General features: G+C 37.7%; 1 protein-coding gene across 1 annotated transcript in view; it reads left to right on the top strand.

Moving 5' to 3' along the window:
• LOC150088829 (uncharacterized) overlaps positions 1–23,054 on the top strand; it is a 247,355-nt gene that overhangs the window by 168,907 nt on the left and 55,394 nt on the right. The window contains exons 25-26 of the mRNA XM_090370333.1: positions 12,878–13,090; positions 21,177–21,293. Of these exons, the coding sequence (XP_090226459.1) occupies positions 12,878–13,090; positions 21,177–21,293 (330 nt within the window). The remainder of the gene's footprint in view (positions 1–12,877; positions 13,091–21,176; positions 21,294–23,054) is intronic.

Consider the following 23,054-nt stretch of genomic DNA (forward strand, 5'->3'; position numbering starts at 1 on the left):
ATCCATGCAGATTAAATTTGAACTCATCAGAAAAGATTAGAATTTCACACTGCTCAATTGTCCAGTTAGCATGGTCTTTAATTTTTCTTAATTTTCATAGTTAAATTTGTACAGAAAGATACCAATGAAATAACATAAGAAGGTGATGTAATTTTTGTGGCCACTACTGTATTGTATTATTTGTGCTGCAAAATTGCATGAGAAATGATAGTGCAGTACTGTCCATCATTGAAACTATTTTTATAATTTAAAAATTGAAGAAAGATGGATTTGGTAAGGGCCTTCTTACAAGGTCTATATGACAAGTCTTCATCAGACAGTTCTTTTATCTCACCCTTGCCTTTATGCGGTGTGTTCCTTCCACATGGCTTTCAGCACATGACAGTCATGGAGACTTAGACATTTTAAAAATCTGCCCTGTGCTGGATGGAGCATTAACCCACTTTAGCCCAGTCTAGATTTTCTTTTGACATTTCTGATCTCATATTTATTTTTAAGAATATTAATACAGAAGATTGACTGATTAGAGCCAGCCTATATCAAGTAGAAGAGCCCTTCCTGTCAAGTGCAATAATTATGCTTTTCTTCATGAGAGTTAATTGCCTGTATTGGCACATCACTACTGAATAGAAACTAATTGCATGTAGTATCAGGTGAATGTCTTTATGCAGAGGATGATTAAATGATGCATTCAGGCATTTCAGATACATTCAGGCATAATTTAATTTCATCTATCGAGGACGATACCAGTGTGCTGCAAAAATGCCAGAGAAATGATGGTGCTGTTCATCACAGACAAAATTTATATAATTTCAAAAGTGAAGAAAGATGTTAATTGTACCAGTAATATTACAGTCTGTTTTTGTAATGGTTAACAAATACATATACAAGGGTTGTTTGATAAGTTTTGAGCCTCTCATAGAAGGGATATGTATTTTTAGTGTATATATATTTTTTCAAATGGACACCAACCCATAACAAAATTTCTTTACAAAGAGGAGTTTAATTTTAACCATACACTGCTAACATGACATCCTATAAGCACTTTTGAAATTTGTGTTATTTTTTTAAAAATTTGTAAATGAAATCAGATTTTCCCGTGTACCTTTGCCCACCAATATTTTCAAACTGATTATACAGTATTTTTTGTTTTCATTTCAGTATACTATGAATTACAATGAATTAATTTTTTATTTGGCATTTAACGGATGCCAGACAAATAGAAGCATCTGTCTTTCTTATAGGCAACTCCCATTGCCGAGTGGCCTCCTATAACCTTCTCCACCATCTTTGAGACACTAGCAAGAGTTGTCTAATCTTGTCATAGATCTTTGGTTTTATCAGCTAAATGCAAAATTAAAGATGTGAAATTAATTTTTTATTAACATTGCATCTGCCAGATGTCATGTGAGTGTCCAAGTTTCAGTTTTTTTTTTTGGGGGGGGGGGATGCATGACCTTGAAAATTCTTAAAACTATAATAAAAATTTACTTTATTATTATTATAGTTTTTTTTCTCATTTATTTTAATTATATATTTTTAAATTAAGTTTAGCAAATCTTAGTTTCCAATTCAGCAAAAAAGCTAAAAATTAAAAGGTGCCACACAAGCATATTTGCCACAAAAGCATATTTGTTCCATTTAGGAGGATGCATAATAGGGTGTTAATTTTTAAAAATTTGTTCTAGTATTTACATCTTAATTGGTTTATTTGCATCATTTCAAGGAACACACATGCACACACACAATGAAATAGACACGAAAAGAGGATAGCCGCATGAGTAATCATGATTTCATCAGGTAAATATTTTTGCATTATGCATGCAGTGTCATATTTAATTATAAGTTAATATGTGCATTTGTCCATCTTTTACATCCATATCAGAAATTTGATTATAATGATATGGGTTATTATTTTGCTCTTTTGTTACAAAAAAAAAAAAGATAGTCAAAATAAGATGAATACAGAAGTTCATTCTTTACAGGAAAATGTTTTTTATAACTTTGAAAAGGAATAGTTTTAGCTCTCTTAAAATTTCAAAGTTGTTATTTTTTACGATTTATATAGCCAATTATATGGCTGTTTTTTATTTTCACGGTAGAATTTATCAAATGCTTATTTCATATCTACTTCACATTATAATTCTGGCTGTTATCTCTCGTAATTTACAGCTTCTATACTCTTTACATACGGAATTACTGATAGCTTTATTGTCACACAAGTACATGCACACATTGCCAGGGGTAGTATAAGAGAACAGAACTGATGAGAGCTTTGTGGCTTGGTGCATTGTCATGAAAGAGGAAACCAACTGCCATCTTCTCCATATTGAGGCTGCACATGACGGATTCTCTGCAACAAACATTTCAAAACATCAAGATAATAGGCAGCAGTAATGCTTTGGCCATTGGGCATGAATTGTTTGTGCACAATTTCCTTGCTATTGTAGAAAGTGATGAGTATGGTTTTTGATTTTTGACCTTTCTTGACTATCTTTTTTTGGCTTTGGCAGAGTTTGTCAACTCCACACTTTGTTGCTTCATTGCAGAGTCATTCTGAAAACACCATGTCTCATCACCTGTAACGATTGAATTCAGGAAGTTGGATTTGCTTTCAGCGGCTTCAATGAGTTCTTTGAAGTATTCAGCTTGCATCTGTCACTGACCATCTGTTAATAAATGTGGAACAAACCATGTATAGACCTTTGTTTTCTTCAAATCTTGGATTATTATTTGTTAAATGGTTTCTTTATTAAAGCACAGATCTTCTGAAATCATTCAGATCATTACATATCAGTCATTGATAATAATTTCTTACACCTTTCAATCAACTCTGGTTCAAGCCATTTTTGCTGGACCCGGACGTTCGTCATCTTCCATGCCACTCAGGCACATGTGCACGAGACATACAATTCTCTCCATATGCTTGCTTCATCATTTAAAACGTTTCCATGGCACTTTTCCCTAGCCCAACACAAAATGTGATGTTTGCTTTTTGTTCCATTGTTCCTCCATAACACAGATACAGGAGAAATGTGTGGTTCAGCTCACACTGTGTTCTGAAATGGTAGCAATTTCTGCTGACCTTGACTGCAGTGCTCAAGGAACAATCACTCTTTCATTTCATGTTTACTTGTAGTGGATGGCACATAACATCAGTCTCGTTTTCCAATTGCCACACTGCGTATTTTGACCAACCTTAACAGTAGTAGCACAGTGCAGTTTGCTGGAGTTAGCAGATAAATTTTTTTTTAATGTTAAAAATGGCTTCCTTTGGCTATGTGACCAACATCCAGATGAACACCAATATTTTAAATGTTCACTGGCAAGAGCCAGGGAACATTTAAGATCTTCATTAGTATACAGTGAACTTCAGATCATAAACACAAATCATATTCTCAAATTTGTCAAAAGTAAAAGTCATGGTATTATTGAGTGATCTGAGCCACCATGGATTTTTCTCCCTTGACCTGGCCCTACCTTCTCAGAAATTCATTCAGATACCATGTTACATCACCTTGTTGAAACATCATATTGTTTACATCCAATTGGGGAACAAGAAAGTTCTGAAGTACACATGGATCTTTACTGATAGTCTTGGCAAAAAGAATTGACTATCAACCTCTGTTTCTGCTTATAGCACAGAAAACATTAATTTTGGGTAGTAATAGTAATATTATTTGCCATATAGTGCAAGGAAGCCACAGGCTTTTGCTGCACTGGCAAAAAAAACAAAAAAACAAACAAAAACCCACCAAGTAGATAAAAAAAAATACAAATTATGTGCTTCTCTCCTCATACAGGTAACTATCCAGTTGACCGTTAAATTTATTCAAACTGTCAGAGGGCAACTTGTCCCAGCGATCGATGACTTTCTGGCTAAAAGAAAACTTCCTACAATCTAATCTAAACTTGAACCCCTGTAATTTGAATTTATGGTCCCCAGTTCTGGAATTCTTTATAACCGTGAAAATTTCACCTTTATTATTTTACTAATCCCTCTAAGAGCCTTATTAACTTCAATCAGGTCTTCGGAGGTGAGGAGAGTTTCACAGATGCTAATTAATTTGTGGATTTTATGAGACCCACATGGTAGATTATGGTGATTCACTTTACATGACAGATGAAAGGTAGCCCTATCATGGAAAACAGTTTTTTTTTTTTTTTTTTCCAAAAATGAATTGCCTTCAACATGTAGTTCAAAATTCCAGCCCAAAATATGCCTGAAAAGATCAACCAAGTTTTAAAGTGCACTCTCATTCAACATGCAGTAACTGTAAAGACAGTCTCTTACATAACGTCCTCCATATTGCCATGTAAGAAACATCACTCAACTGCTTTCTTGCCTGCTGTATTGAGTTATGCAGATTATGGAGATGCATAATTTGCATAACAAGTTCCAGCTGTGAATTACAAACTCCAAAAAAGTTGGCATTTTGCTATTTTATTTACTTAATTGTCATATTTAAATTGTACTTTATAAGTAGCTTTATAATTCTAGTTAGGCTCATTATTTTTATTTTTAATATAGATAGAGTTTTTGTAGGTTACTACTTAATATACACAATGGTTTTCTGTATATTAAGTAGTAACCTACTTAATATACACACATCTTGCAGCCATTGTTTTTGTATATAGTGAGTGGTAGGGATTTCAAATTTTGAATTGTGGTAAATAGGTAGCTCTAACGTATAACTAGATAGCATAATACATATCACTGCATTTAGGAATCTATTAGATAGTGTAATATTGATAATTAAATTTATTAATTTTCATTGTTAATTTCAATATCATGCCCCAGACTAGAGCAGCAAAGCAATGGGCACAAAGTAGCAGGAGTGCTATCACTTGGGGGGAGAACCGAGGGGGGAGATTCTCCAATGCATCATAGCCTAAAAAATGTGCAACTTGTGAAAAGTTTTCAGAACTCTCTGGAAAAGGACATGATCTAGCCAAGGAGGATGTCTTTGTGTGTGTGTGTGTGTGTGTGTGTGTGTGTGTGTGTGTGTGTGTGTGTGTGTGCTAGGTGCAGAGAGTGTCAAGAAATTAAGTGCCAACTGAGTGTTCTAATGGGTGATTATGAGAGTTTGAAGAGTCAGGTCGATGCCATTGAAGGTATTAAAATGGAGGACCCATCAAGCTTTCAGCTGCCCGACCAATGCCAGAGCTCACACTTGTGCATCAGGCAAAACAGTGGCAATCTCCAAGGCAGAATGTGCTGGTCCCACAGGAGTTAGTTTTTGTTGGTGATTCTATTGTCAGGGAGATGGGTAATATATTGTGTAAAAAGGATAGGTGGAATAGGACTAGGGTATGTCTGCCAGGGGCAAAAGTTGATGATGTTGTAGAACAGATGTCATCTTTTAAGGGCACAAAGGGTGATATCATTGTATATGTTAGCATTAATGACGTTAAGAGTAGGATATCTAGGATTGAGAGTGGTAATCAATGGACACTGCTCATCGTGGACTGATGTTATTAGTGGAGTCCCTCAGGGCTCAGTGTTGGGTCCATTATTGTTTTCTGTATTTATAAATGATATTGATGATGGTATATCGGGATTAATGTCCAAGTTTGCAGACGATACAAAGGTTGGCAGGGTTGTCAAGGACACTACTGACACTATGCTGCTGCAACAGGATCTGGAAAGGTTGAGCAGATGGGCTGAGAGGTGGCAAATGAAGTTTAACATTGACAAATGTAAAGTACTACACATGGGAAACAGCAACCCCAGAGCAACGTATCAACTCTGTGGTACAACACTGACAGTGGTAGAGAATGAAAGGGACTTGGGGGTGGTTGTGCAGGCAGATATGAAGTTCTCTGAGCAGTGCAGACGGGCTGCAAGAGTAGCTCATGGAGTATTGTCAATGATATACAGGAATTTTTCCAGCAGGGATAAGGAGGTGATTATTCCATTGTATAAGGCGATGGTCAGGCCACACCTAGAGTACTGTATACAGGTCTGGAGGCCTCATTTCAAGAAGGATGTAGAGCTGCTGGAACGAGTACAGAGAAGGGCAACAAGATTAGTGAATGGAACAAAGGGGTGCTCTTACGAAGAACGGCTTAAGTTTTGCAAATTACAGTGTCTGGAGACTAGGCACCAGCGAGGTTATCTGATAGAGGTGTATAAAGCCTTGAATGGTTTAAGCATGCTCAATGCTGATGGGATTCTTCCTCTAGCTCAGAATAATCACCTGAGAGGGCATAAATTCAAATTGAGGAAAGACAGATGTAGGATAGACGTGCGGAAATTTGCCTTTAGCCAGCGGGTGGTTGGTTGGTGGAACAGACTTCCATCCCTTGTGGTGGAGGTTGATAGCCTAAATAAGTTTAAGGCTCAGCTGGACAGGTATTTTGAACGAACGGAGGGGTGAAGTGGAAGTGGTTTTTTTTTTTTTTTTGGCTGATGCTGCATAAGCTTGCTTTCTTGCATCAAATGCCTTTACTAATGCTAATGCTAAAAATCTGCAAATGCCTCTACTAATGCCTCTACTAATGCTAATGCCTCTACTAATGCTAAAAATCTGCAAATTTGCTTAACAAGTACAGGTCAATGCTGAAAAAAGTTGAGTTAGAGTTAAATTTGAAAGTGTCTGCAATTCTGCCCAGACACAATAGGAGGGAGTATATGATGAGAGCCTCGTCAATGAATTTAACTCTGGAGGGATTGTGCAAGGCTCATGGGGTAGAATTTTTCTCAGCATGGTCTGTGCTTGTTAACAGGAGAGACTACTTCTACACTTAGAAGGGGAGCAAGAGTGTTTGTTGAATCTATCGAGATAGCATCAGGTGGGTTGGAAAACTGCTAGCTTGGGAGGATTCACAGACAAAAAAGGTTAATAGTACCCACAGGCAGAAGCGAAAGTGAATGAAAGCATAAGCACTGGGAAAACAAAAATCAGAGTAGGAGTGTGTTATAGGCCTAATGAGTACAGCAAACAATTGTACAGAGAAACAGAATGTGCCAGTAAATCAGATTGTGTTATAATGGGGGATTTTAACTTCACAGATATTGAGTGGAGCTTGTGGGATGGTCACTAGCAATTTTGTGGATTTATTGGGTCATTGTTTTTTGCAGCAGCAAGCAGCATAATCAAGAGGCAACCAGAGAGTGCAATACTCTTGATCTGGTTATCAGCAGTGATTATTTGTGCATTAAGAATTTGCAGATAAAGGAACCACTAAGTGGCAGTGATCACAGTGTCCTGGTGTGGGATTTACTTAAAGATATAATTACCATTAAGGGTAAAGGGAAAGATTTTTGCTTCCGTAAAGGTGACTACAATGGTCTCAGACAGTTTTTAAATTCTGTACAGTTGGACCAACTGATGATGTTACCAACAGCAAATTCTAAGTGGGAAGCATTTAAGGAACTAATGTTGGAAATATTGTTCAAGGTTTAGGCCTAAATGGATGTCAGATGAACAGAGAAGAAAAACGTATGGGATGCATATAAATTATCAGGTGACACAGAAGCCTATGGCAGATATAAGCTAGTCTATAATCAAGTCACAAAGGAGATTAGTCAAGCGAAGGCAGATTATGAGAAATCTTTGGCAAAAGATGCTAAGAAAAACAGCAAGGACTTCTTTACTTATATAAACTCTAGAAGGGAGGAAATGAATCAGATTGGTCCACTTAATATCGATGGTTCAAACAAACAGTAAACCCTCGATTTAATGGACTAATAGGAAATAAGGGGTGTCCTTTAATGCCGAAAGTCCGTTAAATCTAATGTAAAAAAAAAAAAAAAAGCTTTAATACAATATACAGTACTGTACAATATAAAATTATGTTGCAATTTGGCCTTTGATTTATGGATATCAGAATCAGTTTGTTTTTTTCTGTTGTAAATTTCACAAACATGGGCTACTGAGATACCTTGTTCTAATTTTTCAATTAGCTCTAATTTCTGTGCCACATTTAAGTTCACACACTTTCTTTTAACTCCTCTATCACTTTTTCCCATTTTAAATTGTAAGGATTGCAAAATTATTTAATAAATAGTCACAATTAGGCGCCTCCATAGCCAGGTGGGCAGGAGCAGCACTGTGTAGCACATGCTTCTTGATTAGACCGGGGTTCGAGCCCGTGACCACCAAATACGGAGGATGTGGAAAGGTCAGGGAATTACCTGACCTTTCCACATCCTCCGTGGAAAATATGGCCTTAACTGCTAATGCTCCTAAAAACTAAATAACAACAACAAGAAGTCACAATTAAGAAATCACAGAAACACTGTGTATACAACCTGATTGCACGATAGCTTGAGGCAGACTGAGACCGAAACAGACAAGTCAGTAGTCTGCAGTTTAGTGTCCTGAGTCACATTCAGCTTGCAAGTCACTGCCTGCTCTTATCTGTTATCTCTAATCTGGGAAAAGAGCTATTTGACACGTTTTCAAAAAGAATAAAACACAATTTCCTGACTACAATTTCCTCAATTTGATTATAAAAATAAAAGTAGGTAATTATCAAAACAATAATGGAAATAGGTAATTATTAATTTTTAATTAATAGTAACACTGAAGTTTTGTATAACCTAAAAAAAATAATATGGTCGAGATTAATATGTACATTACTATATCATTATATGTCCAGTCCGTTAAATCTGAAATCCGTTATATCGGGGTCAGTTAAATGGAGGGTTCACTGTACTACTGTACAACTGATAATCTGAATGAGTATTTTGCATCTACATTCACACATGAGGAGTTATTAAAGGAGGAAAATGCTGGATGTTTATCCGGCAAACTGTAACAGGGTGATTAATTATTTTGTAATAACTGAGAGCAAAGTTGAGGAGAACTTGTTGAAGTTAAACATAAGAAAGCCCTGGGGACTCACATCTGTTGAGTATGGGCTTGGCACACCCAGGGTCCTGAGCTGGATATCATCATTCTTCTCTTTCTTGGTGATTGCCTTCTACTTTTTTTGTCTCTCTCTCTCTCTCTCTCTCTCTCCCTCCCTCAGGGTTACTCGGGAACTTTTTTTTTTCCTGGTGCAGCATAAGCCTCAGGCTTTCTTGCATCATATGGATATTAATAATAATAATAATAATAAGCCACCTGAGGTGGATAGGATCTGTATATAGTTATATTAAAGGAGGCAGCAAAGGAACTAAGCAAACACTTAGCCATAATTATGAGCTCATCCTTGGACTCAGGAGAAGTGGCCACGGACTGGAGATGTGCAAATGTATCTCCATTTCACAAAAAGGGGATCAAAGGGTGACAACGAGTAATTACAGACCATTCAGTTTAACTTCCATTCTGGGGAAAATAATGGAGTCACTGGTTAAAGATGCATTGTGGGATCATCTAGACAAGACTGCAGTAATAATTCAGACACAACGTGGGTTTGTTAAGGGAAAGTCTTGTCTGACAAATTTGATTGGATACTATGATGTTGTTACAAAGGAACTGAAGGAAAAAAAAATAATTTTGATATAATATACTTGGATTTCAGGAAAGCTTTTGACACTGTTGCGCATGGAAGACTACTGTACAAATTGGAGCAGAATGGTATTAAGGGTAAGTTGCTACAATGGATAAAAGGATGGTTGAGTGGGAGAAGACAGAAAGTGGTAATCAATGGGTGTTACTCTTCGTGGACTTATGTTATTAGTGGAGTTCCACAGGGTTCGGTGTTGAGTGCACTGTTGTTTTGTATATTTATCAATGATATATCAAGCTTAGTGTCGAAGTTTGCAGTCTGCAAAGGTTGGCAGGGTTGTTAATGACAGTAATGGCAGTGTGCTACTGCAACAGGATCTAGAAAATTTGGGCAGATGGGCTGAGAAGTGGCAGCTGAAGTTAAACATTGACAAACGCAAAGTACTGCATATGGGTAGAAATAACCACAGAGAAACGTACCAACTGTGTGGTAGAGTGGTAGAAAATGAAAAAAAGATCTGGGAGCAATTGTGCAGTCAGATATGAAGTTTTCTGAGCAATGCAGACAGGTTTCCAGAGCAGGTCATAGGGTATTGTCAATGATATACAAGAATTTTGCTAGTAGGGAAAAGGTGATTCTCTCTTTGTATAAGGCAATGGTTAGGCCATGCCTTCAGTATTGTATAGGTCTGGTATCATTTTAGGAAGGATGTTGAGTTGCTTGAGTGTGTACAGAGAAGGGCAGTAAGATTGGTGAGGGGAACGGAGGGGTCCTCTTACCAAGGAAGGCTCAAGTTCTGCAAATTGCAGTGGCTTGAGCATGCTGAATTCTGATGGGATCCTCCACCTTCTCAGACTTTAACAGGCCACCATATTTAGATGAGTAATATGCCTACAATTATATTGGTGGAGAAGGATGTAGATCTTGGTGCTACCCTGTGACGGAAATATACAGGGTGATTCACTACCAGTGCGACAAACTTGCAGGAGGTGTAGGGGGCACAAAGACGAATCGGAATCACATAGCATTGCAGAGTCTGAAATGCCTTTGTCATGCGGTAAAGGACGTTGAATGGGAGGTCGCATGAACAGTGATTCCGCTGGAAGTCAGCATTTGCGAACTGGTTCCTGAGGCAGTAGGATGGATGAATATTCAAACGTTGAACTGGCTGTCATGCACCTTTGCATATGGAGCTGCGGACTGTAATGGGCGCGCCGCTTTGCGCTTGTACAAGGAACGTTTCCCGCACAGGCATGCTCCTCATCATACGATTTTCACATGTGTGCACAGAAGGTTACGTGAGACTGATTGTTTCACTAGAAGTACCATGAATCGAGAGCGAACGACGAGGGCGCCACTCAATGACGAGAATGTCCTACATATTGCAGAAGGCAATCCGGGTACGAGTACTCGAGCGATAGGCCAACGATTGGGTATTTCCCAATCCACTGTATGGAGGATACTGTCAACAAACCAAATGAGTTCATACCCTCTGCAACGTGTCCAATCATTGGAGCCTGCGGATTATCCACTCTGGAGGACTTTTGCTACTTGGTTTCTTCACCAGAAACGGTTCGCAAATGCTGACTTCCAGCGGGATCGCTGTTCACGCGACCTCCCGTTCAACGTCCTCTACTGCATGATGAAGGCATTTCGGACCCTGCAATGCTATGTGATTCCAATTCGTCTTTGTGCCCCCTACACCTCCTGCAAGTTTGTCGCACTGGTAGTGAATCACCCTGTGTATATATATATATATATATATGTATGTATATAAACTAAACTAACCGACTAACTCCACCTTCTCAGATTACGATCCTGGGGGGGGCATAAATTCAAATTGATGAAAGACAGTTGTAGAATAGATGTGCGGAAATTTGCTTTTAGCCAGCGGATGGTTAATTGCTGGAAGAAACTTCCATTTGTCGTAGTTGAAGTTGATAGCTTAAATAAATCCAAACAGCAACTGGACAAACTTTTAGAGGGAATGAATGTGTGAAATTTTTATTTTGGCTGACGCTACATAAGCTCATATGCTTGCTTTCTTGCATCACATGCCTCCATTACTACTACTACTACATCACATGAACTCATTTCACAGCTCCATCACTTGGCCGTCCAGAAAACAGCAGTTGAATGAATATACAAGGAAGATTAAAAGTTGGTTCTGTGAGTTTGAAGTTGGACAGTAAATGGATGTTGGCTGGAGGCCGCACGTGTTCAGACTGTTTTGAAAGAGAGCGGGAATTATAGGAGCCAATTCCAAAGAACAATGCCCATGAAAGTATCTGTAGAAAAGGCATGTAGCAGAAACAGTATGTCTATGAGACAGTGAGTGGAGAGACTCTGTTAGAGATGAGCAATTAATTAACCTAACTGCCCTCTTCTGAATGGAATCAAGAAGCCTGAGAGAGGTGGTGGGGGCACCACCCCAGGTGGGGGAACAATATTCCATGGTAGGGTGGATTTGCGATTTGTACAGAGTGAACAGCTGTTTGGAAGAAAAGTAACGCCGAGAGCGAAAGAAATGCAGAGGAAGCAATATTTGTAATGTGCTTGTGCCAAGAGAGATTAGAAGTCAGGGTAATCCCCAAAAGAGATATATCATTTTGCCTAGAAATCGGAGTGTCACCAAAGGTAAGCATAGGAGCAGAAGAATCCTTTTTTGCGAGATATAAGACAAGACTGAGTTTTAGAAGGATTGAAATCAACTAAGTTGTCTTTGCCCCACTGGAGAATTACCTGGAGATAGGCATTTAAGGAATTGGTAGCAGATTTTCAAGAAGTTGAAGCTGATAGAGCAGGGCAAGGTTTCTCAAAATGGAAAGTGGAATGCAATGTGCTATCATCGGCAAAACTATGGATAGAATTTCCAGTCAATGGGAGAAGGTCATTAATATACAAGAGGAAAAGAGTGGGGGAAAGAACCGAATTCATATATTACTATATAGTAATATATGAATAATATAAACTGCTATAAAAAATTGGGAACAAATTGGGGCTTCTGTTATCCAAGATTTCTGTTATCCATGGCAGGCTTGGTCTCATTCACCATCGTAATTGAGGTCCTGCTATATATTCAGACTGCTCTTTAAACTATGCTTGCACGGTGTTTTCTCTCTGCAAAGTGACATCATCCTGGAATGGCTCATTATTATTTAGGTACAACGTTGGTTAGCACTGCAGGAAGAATCTGGTTCACAACAATACCTAAGTTTATTGAAGGATTCGCAGAGTTCATACCTCACTGCTCAAATGATCACTTTGTAAACACTTGCTATCTCCAAGAACATCTGAGAAATACAAAAGAAACCTGAATATTTTATTATTGTAATTTTATTTCGCTTTAATTTTGAGAGGTTCCATACTTGCACAGTCTAAGAATATGATTTTGGTTATTTTGCATATTTCTCAACCATACACATGTATATATCTATTGATATCAATCAATATATACTCATATTGTGTATTGCAGGTTGGTCAAAAGCCAGCATTAGAAGCCAAGGCTAAACCTGCATGGGGATCATCAAGTGGAAGAGTAATCACAATCAGAACTAACAGGCGGATGATTACTATCACTCAGCCATGTCATCAGGGAATTTTGCACCCAGTAGAAATTTCTGTTCCATTATCATCAACTCAGACTGTTACAGATTTAGACAGTGGCAGCTTTGAAAATGAGTACTCAGTAAGTGAATATAAGTACTGCTATTTTGTTTTTTATATATATGTGTGTGTGTGTGTGTGTGTGTGTGTGTGTGTGTGTGTGTGTGTGTGTGTGTGTGTGTGTGTGTGTGTGTGTGTGTGTGTGTGTGTGTGTGTGTGAACAAGTTAGTGCAAAGTGCCATTTTAGTTCATAGTAAATCACCTAAATAGGTGAAATGGCAGCATTTTTGTTACATCTTGTACATTGAACGCCTGCACAAGTTGCCTATTGTTGCACTACTTCAAATAGGCAATGCTTCTCCAGTAGAGAAGGCTAATGTTACTTATTCTCAGCAGATACTAGAATAAGTAATATTGGTCTTCTCTAATGGGGATGCATTGCTTATTCAAGGTAGTGCAATAATAGGCAACTCATTGTGAAGGTATTCACAGCATGAGATGTAACAAAAACAGTGCCATTTCACTTAAATCAGTGATTTCTTATGAACTGAAATGATGCTTTGCACTAACTTGTTCATCTAGTAAATATATATATAGAATTTTTTTTTTTTTTTTTTTTTTTCAGATTAAAGAGCGAAACTTGGAAAGGTGGACAATTTGACAACTTAAGTTAATATATTTTCTAAAGTAATGATTTTTTTTTTTTTTTTTGCCATATTAAAGAGTGAAATTTATATCATGGAGAGGTAGATAATTCGACAGTATTCTCAAATTAAGGAAATATATTTAAAAACAATTGACACATTGGTGTGTCAAGATTTCAAGAAAGGGAATGGTCAGTGACAGACAATGAATAGGAAGAAGGTCTGCAAGAATAGAAGATAATATTGAGCTTGTGTGCCAAGTTCTTGAGCAGAACTTGTCTGCAAAAATTGATCAAAAGATATTCCATAACTTCATATTCTTTTCTGGTTAGAATATAGATATTTCAATTCTGGAATTAAAATGAGGCAAATTATGAAGAAAGATCTGAAATATATATGAAGATCTGAAGAAAGATCCCTGTGAAGTACAGCTTACCCAAGAAATCTACCACAATGGCAATGTTACTTGGTTGTTATTTTCATAAGTCAAATATCAAAATTGATAGCAATTCAACGAAGCCTATTTTCATTTAAATGTTATTGTGAACAAACATAATTGTCAATTGTGGGCACAGAAAATGTACAAAACGTTCAACAGAGAAAAATGCACTCCAACATATGACTATGTGGCCTGGAACTATGCAGAACAGACTAACTAGGTCATAGTTGTAGCAATAATAGTGAGTGGTAAAAGATACTGGTACATGATAGAAATATTTCTTAAATCAGAATTGGAGGACATTGATCTACTGAAGTTGTAGTTTTAAACATGAATCCCCTTGCCTATGAGCACAGCAAGAACTACAATTAACATGTTGAGAGAAATGTTTCCCAAAAGATTAGTTTATTGTAATGAAGGCATGATTTGACAGCACATTAGCATTAGTAGAGGCATATGATGCAAGAAAGCAAGCTTATTCAGCATCAGCCAAAAAAAAAAAAAAAAAAAACCAACCACTACTCCCATTTCACCCCTCCGTTCGTTCGAAATACCTGTCCAGCTGAGCCCTAAATTTGTTTAGGCTATCAACTTCAACAACAAGCGATGGGAGTCTATTCCACAAACCAACTGCCCGCTGGCTAAAGGCAAATTTCCGCACATCTATCCGACATCCGTCCTTCCTCAATTTGAATTTATGCCCTCTCAGGTGATTATTCTGAGCAAGAGGAAGAATTCCATCAGCATTGAGCATGCTCAAGCCATTCAGATCACCTCGCCGATGCCTAGTCTCTAGGCTCTGTAATTTGCAAAACTTAAGCCTTTCTTCATAAGAGCAACCCTTTGTTCCATTCACTAATCTTGTTGCCCTTCTCTGTACTCGTTCCAGCAGCTCTACATCCTTCTTGAAATGAGGCCTCCAGACCTGTATACAGTACTCAAGGTGTGGCCTGACCAATGCCTTATACAAGGGAATAATCACATCCCTGTCCCTGCTAGAAAAATTCCTGTATATCATTGACAAGACACCATGAGCTACTCTTGCAGCTCGTCTGCACTGCTCAGAGAACTTCATATCTGCCTGCACAATTACCCCCAGGTCCTTTTCATTCTCTACCACTGTCAGCGTAGTACCACAGAGTTGATACGTTGATCTGGGGTTACTGTTTCCCATATGTAGTACTTTACATTTGTCAATGTTAAACTTCATTTGCCACCTCACAGCCCAAGTGCTCAACCTTTCCAGATCCTGTTGCAGCAGCATAGTATCAGTAGTGTCCTTAACAACCCTGCCAACCTTGGTATCGTCTGCAAACTTGGACATTAAGCCTGATACACCATCATCAATATCATTTATAAATACAGAAAACAACAATGGACCCAACACTGAACCCTGAGGAACTCCACTAATAACATTAGTCCACGTTGAGCAGTGTCCATTGATTACCACTCTCTGTCTTCTGCCACTCAACCATCCCTTTATCCATAGCAGCAATTTGCCTCCAATGCCACACTTCTCCAATTTGTGCAGCAGTCTTCCATGCGCAACAGTATCAAAAGCCTTTCTAAGATCCAAATATATAATATCAAAGTTATTCCCTGCATCCAGTTCTTTTGTGACTACATCATAGTATCCAATCAAATTGGTCAGACAAGACCTGCCCTTAACAAAACCATGCTGTGTCTGAGCTATAACTGAATTCTTGTCCAGATTAGTAGAGGCATTTGATGCAAGAAAGCAAGCTTATGCAGCATCAGCCAAAAAAAAAAAAAAAAAAAACCCCTTCCACTTCACCCCTCTGTTCGTTCAAAATACCTGTCCAGCTGAGCCTTAAACTTATTTAGGCTATCAACCTCCACCACAAGGGATGGCAGTCTGTTCCACCAACCAACCACCCGCTGGCTAAAGGCAAATTTCCGCACGTCTATCCTACATCTGTCTTTCCTCAATTTGAATTTATGCCCTCTCAGGTGATTTTTCTGAGCTAGAGGAAGAATCCCATCAGCATTGAGCATGCTTAAACCATTCAAGGCTTTATACACCTCTATCAGATCACCTCGCTGGTGCCTAGTCTCCAGACACTGTAATTTGCAAAACTTAAGCCTTTCTTCGTAAGAGCACCCCTTTGTTCCATTCACTAATCTTGTTGCCCTTCTCTGTACTCGTTCCAGCAGCTCTACATCCTTCTTGAAATGAGGCCTCCAGACTGTATACAGTACTCTAGGTGTGGCCTGACCATTGCCTTATACAATGGAATAATCACCTCCTTATCCCTGCTGGAAAAATTCCTGTATATCATTGACAATACTCCTTGAGCTACTCTTGCAGCCCGTCTGCACTGCTCAGAGAACTTCATATCTGCCTGCACAATCACCCCCAAGTCCCTTTCATTCTCTACCACTGTCAGTGTAGTACCACAGAGTTGATACGTTGCTCTGGGGTTGCTTTTTCCCATGTGTAGTACTTTACATTTGTCAATGTTAAACTTCATTTGCCACCTCTCAGCCCATCTGCTCAACCTTTCCAGATCCTGTTGCAGCAGCATAGTGTCAGATGATCCTGCAGTGCTTCTTTAACCAGTGCCTCCATTAATTTTCCTGGAACCGAAGTTAAACTAACAGGTCTATAATTACTTGTGTCAGCCTTTGATCCTCCTTTGTGAATTGGGGTTACATTTGCACATCTCCAGTCCATGGGTACCTCCCCTGAGTCCAAAGAAGCTCTCATAATTATGGCTAGGGGTTTACTTACTTCCTTTGCTGCCTCGTTTAATATAACTGGATAGATCCCATCCACCCCGGGTGCCTTTTTTTATGTTTATCCTCAACAATTTCTCCTCCACTTTCCTTTCAGTTATTAGAAAATAATCTAGCTCACTGCCAATGTTTACTTCACCTACGACATTCCCCTTCCTGAATAACTCCTCATGTGTGAATCTAGATGCAAAATACTCGTTTAGATTGTTAGCCACCTGAGCTGGATCCTCAACTGTTGAACTATCAACATCCAGTGGACCAATCTGATTCATCCCTTTCCTTCTTGAGTTTAAATAGGTAAAGAACTCTTTTCTGTTTTTCTTTGCATCCTTTGCCAAGGATTTCTTATAATCTGCCTTTGCCTGCCTAATCTCCTTTGTGACTTGGTTACAGACCAACTTATATCTATCATAGGCTTCCATGTCACCCATTAATTTGTATGTATCCCATGCATTTTTCTTCTCTGCCATATGTCTCATTAGTTCATCTGACAACCATTTAGGCCTGAACCTTGAACAATATTTCTTGGTTGGTATGTAAAGCCTGGTAGCTTCCAAGATTAGTTCCTTGAATGCTTCCCATTTTGAATTTGCTGTTGGTAACATCATCAGTTGGTCCCACTGTATAGAATTTAAATACTGTCTCAGACCATCATAGTCGCCTTTACGAAAGCAAAAACCCTTCCCTTTACCTCTGATGGTAGTTACCTCCTTGAGTAAATCCCACTTCAGCACACTGTGATCACTGCCACCCAGTGGTTCCTTTATCTGCAGATTCCTAATGCATGAAGAATCACTACTGATAATCAGATCAAGAGTATTACTCCCTCTAGTTGCCTCCCGAACATGCTGGTGTAGAAAACAATCATCCAATAAATCCACAAAAGCCTTGCTAGTGTGTGAGTGACCAACCCACAAATTCCAGTCAATATCTGGGAAATTAAAATCCCCCATTATAAGACTCTCTGATTTACTGGCCCATTCTATTTCCCTGTACAGTATCTTATTATACTCATCAGAGTCATTAGGCCTATAGCACACTCCTACTCTCAATTTTGATTTACCTATGCTTATGTCACACCAAACTGACTCGACACTGCCCTGTCCATCAATGTCGACTGGCTTCACTTCCTTGGATTTTATGTGTTTTTTAACTAATAGCATAACCCCTCCTCCCCTCCTGTCCTGTCTATCCTTTCTATACACATTGTACTACCCAAATTCCAGTTCTGCATTCCTTATATCTGTGTGACACCACGTCTCTGATATCCCAACAATATCTGCCTTTGATGTTTTGAGCAATACCTCAAATTCATCAAATTTATTTACGAAACTTCTAGCATAGGTGTACACGCAAGTATACATGCACCTGTTTCTATTCTTAGCTACCCTAACACAACCCATGTGTTTACTTGTACCGCAATGACTTCCAGCAGTCTCTGAAATATCCTGCATCTTGTTTTTCAGGCTTCTGCTCATTCCAATAGAAGCAGTGCAAGAATCTCTTTCACCTCTGCCAGTGGCTACTGTTAATCCATTAGTCTTTGTCTCCCCCCAAGCTAGCAGTTTTCCGACCCACCTAACACTGCCTCGATAGCATCAGCAAATATTCTTGCACCCTTTCTATTTAAGTGTATCCCATCCCTGTAGAAGCAGTCTCTCCTGTTAACAAGTACATTCCAGTCTGAGAAAAATTCTACCTCTTGAGCCTTGCACAATCTTTCCAGTGCCGAATTGATCGACAAGGCGCTCATCATATACTCCCTCCTATCGTGTCTGGGCAGAATTGCAGACACTTTCAAATTCAACCCTACTTCACGGTTTTTTCAACAGTGACCTGTACTTGTTAAGTAATTCCGCTGGTCTCCTACTCTTAATATCATTAGTGCCAACGTGTACAACTATATCACCTTTTGTGCCCTTAAAAGATGATATCTGCTCTACAACGTCATCAACCTTTGCCCCTGGCAGACATACCCTGGTCCTGTTCCACCTATCCTTTTTACAAAGCATGTTCCCCGTTTCCCTGACAATAGAGTCACCAACAACTACTAGTTCCTGTGGGACCAGCGCATTCTGCCTTGGGGCTGCCTCTGTGTTGCAAGATGACCAAGTGCAAGCTCTGGCGTTGATGTGGGCAGCTGAGAGCTTGATGGGCCCCTCAATTTATTTCCTTCGAGGGCATCCACCCTGTACTTCAAGGTCTCATATAGGCCCATAACAATGCCGAGTTGTCGCCTAATTTTCTTGCACTCCTTGCATCGTGCACACACAAAGACATCCCCCATGGCAGTATCATGTCCCGTACCCGATTGCTCCGCAAACATCAAGCAAACAGTGCATCTTAAAAGGCTGTGATTCAGAGGGCAACTGCCCCCCTCAGTTCTGAGTCACAGCACTTCCATTAGCTTGAGCCTTTTGCTTTGCTGCTCTGGTCAGAGTCATGATTTCGATTTAAATGTCAATAAAATTACAATTTCAGAACAAAATTAAAACCTTAAACTTGTATCTTAACACAGTTATAACGCTATATTTATTTTTCAGTATCGAGTGTTATCTATGAGTTCCCTTTATATAACTTCTGTATCAAGTATGTATTAATTATTTGTTACGTTTGTACTCTAAGTCGTTATATATATATAGTTAAAAGTACAATTTAATTGACAATGAAGTTTAACAAGATTAATAGATCTACTGATTAATTGACAATATTATATTATGCACTATACTATACAAAGCTAATGCTATCGAATTCCGGATATGCTGTATCGCGTTTCAGTAACAAGTGTTATCTACGAAATCCCTTTATATAACTTCCGTATCAAGTTATGTATTAATTATTTATTTTTACTAATTATTTATGTTCCGTAACCTAAGTGGTTATATGTATAGTTAAATGTACAATTTAATTGCCAATGAAGTTCGACAAGATTAATAGATTTTACTGATTAATTTTCACGTAACAATGGCGGCTGTTTATGAACGGTAAACATGTGGATTTGATACCCTTTCCGATACTACGTAATACCTACAAATCTCTATCTAAGTTACTTTAACTTTAAGTACCGTAAATAGGAATATAAAGCCACTCTAGAAATAAGTTAATATGTCAATTTAAACTAATAAAGCAGAAAATAAATCAGAAAAAACTTCTCTGTTCCAAGAGCGGCAGAAAGGCACGTCCGCACAGGAAACTCTCGTCCTCAAAAAAACCCACGTCTTTTTCTTGCGAAGATACTTAAAGGAGAGGTATATCATTCAAAATCACAAACACATAATGAACTCAGATGTAACACAAGGGCCGAAATCAATGCCATGATGCATAAAAGATTAACTGCTGTTATGAAAAATGATATTTTAAAAATGACTACCTACAGCATTTGAAGGTAGTCATTTGCGAAGAATTATTTTTTACGTTTAAAATTTAAATATATTATACATTATCAAAACTGTTCATTTTTGCCTTAAGTTTTACATCTAAAAAGATAAATATTCATTCAAAAAGTCCCAACCTGGAATTAAATTTATGCTTTTAGCTAGAATTTGAGTTAATTTTTAAATGTGAAATTAAGTAATTGATGCATAAATGATGCACAGTTAATAACTGACATTGTAAATCAGGATGTATAAGCATGATGACATTTTTTTCCCCTTCTTTCTTTCTTTATTTTTTGATAACTGTAAAAAATGAATGAAGTAATATAAATGAGAGAGAAATAAAAAATCATGTCACCAGGAAGGAATTTGCTGATTAATAAAATAAGCATTGAATATTAAACTGGAACTTTATTTTTGGCTGATTTATTTTATTTTTGAATCACAAATATCAAAGACAACCACAGAATCTGGCATACCTCCAAGTAAAGGAAAATGACTGCTTTGCATATGTGTTGCAGAAATATACTAAATGTGTAACATAGTTCTAGGATTACTCTTAATATTTATAACAATTTATCAAAAGCATTTGCTTTAAAATTAAATGATCACAAGGCAGTACTTTAAATCTTACCTGGTAGTACACCAGGTTAGGTAACTCATTTAATAAATTTGTATTTTAATTTAAATTAAAATTTGTAAATTCAAGATTATGCTGATATTATGAAAATAAACTTTTTTTTCTTATTATTTCAGAAATAAAATCCCTACACTCATTTTGGTATACTTTATATATAAACATAGTTTAGTCAGTCTACCTGTTTCATCTTTTAGGTTGCAACTGGTTTGTTTTCAGAAACATGAATTGATATTCTGTAACTGTAAAGAGTGTATTTAAATATGGTTACATAAAAAAATTTGCTTTATTGATTGATGAATATTTTTCTCCCATAGCACTTACGGCAAATGATATATTATAAAGCCTCGACTGGACAAGAGAACATTCTTCCTGAACTGTCTACTCTTGATAATCCATCATATGGAGCATATGCTTTACATGTTACACTGAAGGTAAAAAAAATATAATAATAATAAAAAAACATATCATCTGTAATTTTCAGTTACATATAATTCTTGAATATTATTATATATTTTTTTGTAGTTTAATATATATGAAATTTGCTTGTTGATCGGAATATTTTGCCATGATCCTGGATGACGCATTTACTTATTTATACTGCACAGAATATATATATTATGATAGTATTATACTATTTATGGAAAGCAGTTGAGATCAGGGGTGTAGATGTGTCTATAAAGTTATTATCATTTTTAAAAATATATAAATTTAGATTATCATGGTATGATGAAAATTAAAATATTACTGTATATTTTTATATACATATATAAATTATGTAATAATTTTGAAAATAATGTTTAGTTCAGTAGTCATTTGCCAAATGTAAATGAGTGAACAATGCCTAAAATTCTGTTCTTTAACTATAAATGTAGTGAACTATACCAGTGGTTCCTAACCGGTGTGCTGTGACCCTTTTCAAGTATGCCGTGAGATTAAGAAAAACCTTCATTGAGTTTGATGGTAATCACTATGTCGGTGTGTCATTAATATTTGTCTTTTAACTTAGTGTGACTTGAGTGACAAAAGATTGGGAACCACTGATCTATACTATGGTTAAGTTTATCTTGAATGACTGCCAATGTTGCTTTGGTGATTTCTTTTAAATATAAATTTTGATTTGAGTTGTGATTGATCAACTTGAAAGAAATACGTTTCACTTGCATTTTATTATACAGGGTGTCCGTAAATAATGTTTCCAATTTTGATATTTTTTTATTCAGAATTCAAGCTACACTCATGAAACACATACTAGCTGATAGATCAATTCCATAAGTTTTATGAAGGTACATAAAGTCGTTGGGTAAAGTTCAGTGTGGGCATCATGAGTAACACGAGCGATATCACAGTGATATTCAATCTCCTGCCACACACTGCACTTCATTTCACGATCAATTTTACAAAAGACCTCTGTGATCTATGCCTTTAGCTCCCACAGTGTAGTTGGTAGTGGAGGAATGTACACCTTGTCACATCCCTTCACATAACCCACAAAAAGAAATCCATTGGCATCAGATCAGGCGACCTCGGAAGTCATTCCATATGGCCTCCATGCCTAATCCAATGCTGAGGAAGATGTTTGTTCAGGTACGACCTCACTTCATTATGAAAATGTGGACGGCACAGTATTGTTGATAAATCACATCTGTAATGTCCTCCTGCAGCTGTGGCATTAACCATTCACTGACCATGTCCAAGTAGTAGTAGTAGTGGCATGTGATGCAAGAAAGCAAGTGTATGAGCTTATGCAGCATCGGAAAAAAAAAAAAATATCCAGTTCCCCCTTAAATTTATTTAACCTATCAACTTCCACAATGACAGATGGAAGTTTGTTCCAGCAATTAATCACCCGCTGGCTAAAGGCAAATTTCCACACATCTATTCTACATCTGTCTTTTCTTAATTTGAATTTATGCCCCCTTAGGTTCGTAATCTGAACAAGTGGAAGGATCCCATCAGAATTGAGCATGCTCAACCCATTCAAGGCCTTATACACCTCAATCAGATCACCGTGCAGGTGCCTAGTCTCCAGCCACTGCAATTTGCAGAACTTAAGCTTCTCTTGATAAGAGAATCCCTTCATTCCCCTCACCAATCTTGTTGCCCTTTTCTGTACATGCTCAAGCAAATCTACATCCTTCCTAAAATGAGGTCTCCACACCTGTACGCAGTACTCAAGGCGTGGCCTGACCATT

This window comes from Mastigoproctus giganteus, chromosome 3 (genome assembly GCF_048544385.1).
Source record: "Mastigoproctus giganteus isolate SK-2022 chromosome 3, ASM4854438v1, whole genome shotgun sequence".
NCBI classification, from domain to species: domain Eukaryota; kingdom Metazoa; phylum Arthropoda; class Arachnida; order Uropygi; family Thelyphonidae; genus Mastigoproctus; species Mastigoproctus giganteus.